Source organism: Schistocerca americana, chromosome 4, assembly GCF_021461395.2.
Source record: "Schistocerca americana isolate TAMUIC-IGC-003095 chromosome 4, iqSchAmer2.1, whole genome shotgun sequence".
NCBI classification, from domain to species: domain Eukaryota; kingdom Metazoa; phylum Arthropoda; class Insecta; order Orthoptera; family Acrididae; genus Schistocerca; species Schistocerca americana.
In genome coordinates this window covers 65,322,488-65,331,164 of record NC_060122.1, presented here as the reverse complement: position 1 = coordinate 65,331,164, position 8,677 = coordinate 65,322,488, and the positions used below count along the sequence as shown (strand labels likewise).

At 41.5% G+C, this 8,677-nt stretch overlaps 1 protein-coding gene across 1 annotated transcript in view; it reads right to left on the bottom strand.

Moving 5' to 3' along the window:
• Positions 1-3,026: 3,026 nt before the first annotated feature.
• Positions 3,027-8,677, bottom strand: part of LOC124612695 (proteasome subunit beta type-1) — a 47,459-nt gene continuing 41,808 nt past the window's right edge. Inside the window, exon 4 of the mRNA XM_047141038.1 lies at positions 3,027-3,313. Within this exon, the coding sequence (XP_046996994.1) occupies positions 3,128-3,313 (186 nt within the window). The 3' untranslated portion in view covers positions 3,027-3,127. The remainder of the gene's footprint in view (positions 3,314-8,677) is intronic.

Here is an 8,677-nt window from a genome sequence, read left to right as displayed (position 1 = left end):
TACAATTTGTGACAATTTCATGCAAAACAGGTTTTGAAATTGTGGACCATCTGTTTCCAAAAAATTCTCACTTTCTCAACAGTCCATAAGTCATTACATTTCGACCATAAAGTTCTACAAGCTGACAGTGAATTTCAGCTGGCTTGACATTCTTCACTTTCAAAAACAACATTACAAAATGCACTTCACAGTTGGTAGGCTCAGTGACTGTCTCAAACATTTTGAACAATGTAAATACAGGGTGGCCCAAAAAGGATGGTCACATTTTAAATAACTATAACTCCATCAGTTTTACAAATTAATTTTATTCAATTACGTAACTAAATGCTCCCAGGCACCCAATTACAAGAACTAACCACAAAAAATCATGTACGGAAAATGACTTCCGGAAGATGGTGTCCTTCCTCGGTGATGCATTCCACAAGTCTTTCCTCGAAATTTTCCATCACTTTCACTACTGTTTCTTCTTGAATTGCCATAATTTCCGCACTGATTGCCTCCTTCAGATCAATTAAGTTTCGGGGCTTCTTTACGTAGACTTTTGACTTTAGGTATCCCCAAAGAAAAAAATCACAGGCTGAGAGGTCAGGTGATCTCGTGGGCCAGTGGACATCTCCAAAACGCGAGATGATGTGGTGGGGGAACATCCGCCTTAAAACACACATGGAGTCATTGGCTGTGTGGGCCGTGGCCCCGTCCTGTTGAAACCAAATTCGATCTCGATTTACATGTAACTCTCGCAGTTTCGGCACCAAAAAGCTACGTAGCATGTTAACGTAACGTTTCGAGTTCACTGTGACTGTAGCGTTGTTCTCCTCAAAAAAATAAGGACCAACAATCCCCAATCTTGAAATTCCACACCAGACTGTTACCTTAGCACTATGAAGAGGCTTTTGGTGCAATTCTCTGGGATTATCTGCTGCCCAATACCTGCAGTTTTGTTTATTGACATAGCCATCTAAATGGAAATGGGCTTCATCTGACATAAGAAGCACAACATCATTATTAGAGTACAAAATGTCAAGCATTGATTCACAAAATCGTCTTCGCTGCTCAAAATCACGATCATACAGCTTTTGCGTGATCATAATTTTGTATGGGTGAAACTGTAACTCACGGCTTAAAATACGCTGCAACGAACTACGGCTGACGCCTAAAGTTTGAGCACGACGCCTAGTGGAACGACGCAGGCTTTGCAGCACTGACGCTCTCTAACATCATCAATGTTCTGTGGAGTAACTGCCGTACGTGTACGCCCTGTAGATTTACCACTTTTGACAGACCCTGTTGTCCGGAATGCAGTCACCCAACGTGATATGGATCTGCGATCTGGAATGGGTCCATCACGCGCTACACCAAAACGTTGTCGAAACAATCGTTGCACAGTAATAAACGATTCATCATTTCTGAAAAACTGTTCCACAGCAAAAACACGATGCTCGACCGTCCACTGCGCCATCTCGTGGCAAACTGGGTGTAATGGCCGACTTTGAGACGGCCGGCAGTGGTCCCCCCTCCTCACCTTTCAATGGTACTACGCAGTTCAAATCCGACCATCCTTTTTGGGCCACCCAGTACAACACCGTCTACGATGGCATCAATGAAAGGATAATGAATCACACAAGTGCACATGTGTGGAACTATGAAATGTGACTAACTTTCCAGCCACACCTTGTAATTGCTGGTGGCTGGGTTTAAACTAGCGACCCACAGCACAACGGCCAGCAATAATAGCTGCTATCCCACAGACTACATGTGGCACACCTTGCAGCAATATTTACAATATGACAACAGAGTTTAACTTTGTGTTATTTGCCATTTAATGAGTGAAAGTGCATTTACTGTAACAGTTAAATGAACTCAATATAGACTACCATCCTCACTCATTCCTTTCCAAAAAGTAGAGTAATATCTATTTCCATACTAATGGCATTTTATGAGCTCAGCAATAATAGGAATTATCAAGTAGTGTCAAAGTTTATTTTATGCAAAGTTTTATCCCCAACAGAATTAATTCAGTAACTATTTTCTCTACAATGTAGATTTGTTGGATGTGCTCCACCAGATGAAACTTTTAGTTCTCAGTATGCTGACTTTCCTAAAAAGGTGTTGAGATGAATACGCTATAAAATCTATCACATAACACACTAGCAATTAACAGGCTTATGTGGCAAGCAAGCCTGGCACTTGTACGAGATACGATTCACAACAACCAACAAATGTTGAAAAGCCCTTCAAAGGAGCATCTTTATCTTTACATGTTGGTTACACACACTGCAGTTTCTTGGTAATGGGCTGATAATACAAAACTGTAACAAGCAGAATCCATGCATCCGAAAACTCACTCTTGCCAGAAAGCAAAAACTAATTGCTCACACAAATGGCCAAGTCAAGAAGTAGGGGGCCATACAGCAATTAATTTCACCAATTATCATCTGAATTACAGTGAAGACCCTTGTTGAACGACTAAATCTTGTACCTACAACAAAAATGCATCAACAGCAGTGTACATCAGCACCACAGAGCATATAGCAGCTTTGGTCCCAATGGAAGTAAACAAAGTGCCAGTACTTACATCCAACAACTGTAAACAACGACAAGCAGCACAGAGAAATCTGCAGGAGGGCAAACAAACTAATTATGGAAAATGACCCCAAGGCAATGCTACGGTCTTATTGTCACATGTGGACTACAATAAGATGTTGCATATACACATTTCTACTGTGTTACCTGATGAACCATAACTTGGCTAGGTAGGAGATATTTTTAATACAGAATTCGAAAAGCAATGTAAATTACTGAATTACTTCAGCAATTTATGTGTCTGTGAAATACAGCTTCACGCCTTGGATTAATCCCTGAATAGTGCCTTGGAGCACATTTGTCTGGTTGCTGTAAACTTTTTGTGAGAAGAAAATCAACACAGGGTAAAATAGCAAAGGCATTCTTTAGCATTAGTACTTTCACTACATCTTTTCTTAAGAAATGAGTTGTTCATTCTTTAAATCATGCCTCAAAACATGCTGTACATTAATTTCTGAAGTTTTTAATTTTCAGACATTGAAATAACAAAGTTTATCGCTGTTACAATTAAAACATTAAAATATACATGAAAAAAACTCAATGCTCAGTCTTGGCGCAATTTAAATTTATCAACACTAACACCATCTTTAGTTATTACATTAATCAGAATGCTGTCTCCTGTGTATATGTCTCTCTCAGCAGCAGAAATAAACCCATCCTTAATTATTGCCAATGCCTTCTCTGCTGGAACAGGTTCTTTGGGTACATTTTCCATGTTTTTGTAACCAATCTGGAAAAAAGAATGTTTGGGGTTAGAAGCTACATTTTTATCACGCTGTTTCATATTAAGTGTAATAACATGGGCTATTCATATAATTACTACAAAGTTCCAGCTGGATTACAACCAATGGGAGTACAAATAGCCACTCCCCTTACAGCTCAGATGTTGAGTGGTTGACAGGCACTAAACCAAGTGTGAGGTCGTATCTCAGCCATTTGACAATGTACTTTCTCAAACTTAACTAATTATATCCACACACACAAGTACAGCTACATCATCCTGGCCAACTACAATCTCTCAGTGCCGCAGCACAGTGAGAAAGTAATCATTTATTTGCCTGTGTGTTTTGTTAGTGATCTCAGAGAGAAGGGAAAAAAAAAAAAAAAATAAATAAATAAATCTGAAAACGAGCAACAATTTAATCTTCTTTATGAGCCTCTCAAGCACCCAATGACTTTACTATATAATAAGAATACAGAGCACTGAAAGACCTAAGTCGAAACAAGGCCCCGGGAGTAGACAAAATTCCATTAGAACTACTGATGGCCTTGGGAGAGCCAGTCATGACAAAACTCTACCATCTGGTGAGCAAGATGTATGAGACAGGCGAAATACCCACAGACTTCAAGAAGAATATAATAATTCCAATCCCAAAGAAAGCAGGTATTGACAGATGTGAAAATTACCGAACTATCAGTTTAATAAGTCACAGCTGCAAAATACTAACGCGAATTCTTTACAGACGAATGGAAAAACTGGTAGAAGCGGACCTCAGTGAAGATCAGTTTGGATTCCGTAGAAATGTTGGAACACGTGAGGCAATACTAACCTTACGACTTATCTTAGAAGAAAGATTAAGAAAAGGCAAACCTACGTTTCTAGCATTTGTAGACTTAGAGAAAGCTTTTGACAACGTTAACTGGAATACTCTCTTTCAAATTCTGAAGGTGGTAGGGGTAAAATACAGGGAGCAAAAGGCTATTTACAATTTGTACAGAAACCAGATGGCAGTTATAAGAGTCGAGGGGCATGAAAGGGAAGCAGTGGTTGGGAAAGGAGTGAGACAGGGTTGTAGCCTCTCCCCGATGTTATTCAATCTGTATATTGAGCAAGCAGTAAAGGAAACAAAAGAAAAATTCGGAGTACGTATCAAAATTCATGGAGAAGTAGTAAAAACTTTTGAGGTTCGCCGATGACATTGTAATTCTGTCAGAGACAGCAAAGGACTTGGAAGAGCAGTTGAACGGAATGGACAGTGTCTTGAAAGGAGGATATAAGATGAACATCAACAAAAGCAAAACGAGGATAATGGAATGTAGTCAAATTAAATCGGGTGATGCTGAGGGGATTAGATTAGGAAATGAGACACTTAAAGTAGTAAAGGAGTTTTGCTATTTAGGGAGCAAAATAACTGATGATGGTCGAAGTAGAGAGGATATAAAATGTAGACTGGCAATGGCAAGGAAAGAGTTTCTGAAGAAGAGAAATTTGTTAACATCGAGTATAGATTTAAGTGTCAGGAAGTCGTTTCTGAAAGTATTTGTATGGAGTGTAGCCATGTATGGAAGTGAAACATGGACGATAACCAGTTTGGACAAGAAGAGAATAGAAGCTTTCGAAATGTGGTGCTACAGAAAAATGCTGAAGATAAGGTGGGTAGATCACGTAACTAATGAGGAGGTATGGAGTAGGATTGGGGAGAAGAGAAGTTTGTGGCACAACTTGACTAGAAGAAGGGATCGGTTGGTAGGACATGTTTTGAGGCATCAAGGGATCACAAATTTCGCATTGGAGGGCAGCGTGGAGGGTAAAAATCGTAGAGGGAGACCAAGAGATCAATACACTAAGCAGATTCAGAAGGATGTAGGTTGCAGTTGGTACTGGGAGATGAAGAAGCTTGCACAGGATAGAGTAGCATGGAGAGCTGCATCAAACCAGTCTCAGGACTGAAGACCACAACAACAACAATAACAACAAGAATACTTATTCGTTCAACACCATCCAGTTTAAACAGCATTTCAGGTACCTTGCCAATGATACACTGAATTTCTTAATTGGCAGTTACTTTTATGTCCAATGGATCTTAGCTATAGTCTCCTGTTATAATGTGGAATGAGTCAGTTAAAGCCCGCAAATTATGTCTCTCGCTGGCTTACGCAGAATTTATCACTATCACAATCAGTGATGGCAGCAGCTCACAACAAATGGAATCAAAATTCACTAAACAATTTGCTACAATCACGCTTAATGCTCACATTAGCTGCGGCATTCACAGCAGAGTGCTCATTGGCTGTTGGAGAATAAGCAACGCAGGTGTGCAGAACAAGCCATCCTTCATGATCCCCAACTATAGGAACATATTAAGCCTCGTGCATTTTGCAATTTGCCTCCTAGCTCCATTTTATACTGCTTTGTATACGATGATATACACTTTATGTGATACACACACACACACACACACACACACACACACACACACACACACAAATATTTATTACACAGTCAGAGATTCTTAAATGGAATACAGAAAACTGTCAAGCAGATATGATTTCAGTTTGTGTTTGAAGTTAATTTCAATATCTATTAGATTCTTCACATCATTAACAAAGAGCTCACACCCTTTTGTGTCACACTAAAGCCATCCTCATAGTGGACATGTTTCTCAATGTGAAGCACAATGGATGAGATTCCCATCGTGGTTAGTCTACGCTTAGAAACAAGCCGGTATATGACACGGAACATTCACCTCATAATGCCTTTGTTACTGCACCGCTCTCCACCAACAGCTGTCGACTATATATTACTCGCACCGATTTTTGTAAATGAGCTGTATGATCTGTGAGCCAAATTGCTGAGCTAGTTCTGTTAAAAAGCACTTTTGTCCCTTGCTCATTTACTAACAATGTTTCTGTGTCTATAGTATACATAAATAAGAACTTCTATATCCATGAGCTTTCAAACTGCCATTACAAATAATGCTGTACATATTTACAGTAGTCGTCTAACTGATAAAAATTATTTTGCGCGCGCGCGCATAACATCACATTCACGGTGGAGGAGGGCACACCAAGAGGTCAAGACCAATAAACAAATACGATGAATAGAAGTAAACAAACACAGTGCAACATCAATAATGTGTTGGACTAGATTCTGTTGCAATACACACTGCAACACAGTCCAGCATCGAGTTGATTAGACGCTTGAAGGTGATCTGAGCAGATTAGCCCATAAATCTTTAACAGCCACCTCCAGATCACGGAGTGTAACATCGTGGGATCTGGCGTTTCAGCTTGTCCCACAAATGCTCTAGACAGTCGGGGAGCATGTCTGCCATGGAAGCATCAGAACATGACATAGGAAGTCTTGAGGAACTAGCTGTAAGTTGACAAGCATTATCTTGGTCCTCACCATGTTGCTACGACAGATAAAAAGTAAAACGCGGTTGACAGCCCACACGTTGTTTGCTAAAACGGCTGATAAGTCAGATGGCAAACACAAAGGAGAATCTTGGGGATTAACAAAAGGACATTTCGTGAGGAAATGGTGGACTGTCAAAGGTTGAGTGCAGTGAGTACAAAGTGGTGGGGCAGCACCACTTAACAAATGGTGATGGCTAAAAAGACGGTTACTGATGTGCAACCTAGCCAAAAAGATCTCATGGCAAGTGGACAGAGAGGTCATCCAAGCTGCTGGGAGAGGTTTAATAACCCGGAGCTTGTTCCTGTGAATGAAGGACCAGTGCTGATGCCAAAGAGACACCACCTGCTGACAGATGGCAACACAGAGATCATCAGATGGAATGTAAGACTTAGCAGGCAGATGTATGAGGGCTGCAGCCTTGGCAGCAGCATCAGCTGCCTCATTTCCTGTCAGATCGACGTGACCAGGAGCCCACATAAACATCACAGTGGTTCCATCAAGAGTGAGCACGTGACAGTGTTTCTGGACCTTTTGCACTAACGGATGAATGGTGTACAGCACACACAGGCTTTGAAAGGCACAGAGAGGCAGAGAAGATGATGCAATAGAAAAGCCTGTGTCGCCAGATGTACTGCGTGGCATGATACGGGCAAAGACTCTGCTCTAAATACTGAGCAGTGTTCCAGAAGCTGATACCGGAAAATGTTGGTGCCAATGATGAAGGCACACCTGACACCATGGTCAATGCAAGAGCCATCCATCAGTTTACACGAAAGTACTATAGCGAATATGAGTGTGAAGGTCATTAAACTGAACGTGATAGAGCGAGGCTGGAGTAGTGTCCTTAGGAAGCGAATGAAGGCCAAGGTCAACACAGGCCGCCACTCGAAGCCAAGGTGGTGAAGGGTTCACACCTACCGAGAAAGTGGCAGGTAGTGTAAAATTCAGCTGTTGGAGCAAGAGCCAAAAGCGAGCTTCAGCAGGTAACAGAAGAGGGACGAGCCTCATACCAGCGATCAAAGGATTCATCGTAAAAGGAGGCATAGGATGGGTAGCCACGCATAGCAGACAAATGGCATGCATATCTGCTGAGCAGAAAGAGTAGGAAAGCGGTAGTTTGGCAGCTTCTGCATACAGACTTTAAACCTTGCTAGTTAAATAGCACAAGTGGCCAAACAGATGGCACAATGGTGGATAGTATTAAGAGGGCGTAAGAGGGACGGACGTGCAGATGCGAACAAAACACCAATAGTCTAGTTTCGAAAGGACAAGGGACTAGTACAAACGGAGGAGGGTTATGAGATCTGCTCCCAGGAAATACCACTGAAGACACGTAGGACATTGAGGGACCGCACACAGGGCTGCCAGACACGTGCAAGGACCAAGAAAGTTTCCTATCGAGCATGAGACCCAGAAATTGGGTAGTTTCAGCAAATGGAAGAGCAACATGCCCAGGATGTAAAGAAGATGCAAGAAACCATTGCGTTGTCAGAAATTCATACACACAGTTTTGTCAGTGGAAAAACAAAAGCCATTGTCAATGCTCCATGAGTGAAGACAATCGAGACAACACTGAAGACGCCACTCAGTGAGACAGGTGCATGAAGAACTACAATAGATGGCAAAATTGTCAACAAAGAAGGAGCAGGAGATGCCCGGTGGGAGACAGAGCATTATAGGGTTAATGGTGATAGCAAAGAGGACAACACTCAGGACAGAATCCTGTGGCACACTGTTTTCCTGAATAAAGCTTCTGACAAGGCAGAATCCATACAAACCTTGCAAACTCAATCTTTTAAAAATTCCTGAAGGAAACGGGGCAGGCGGCCATGGAAGCCACACATGTAGAGAGTACGACAGATGTCAGACCCCCAGCAGCTATCATAGGATTTCTCCAAATCGAAAAACACTGCCATAGTCTGGGATTTCCGCACAAAACCATTCATGACATGG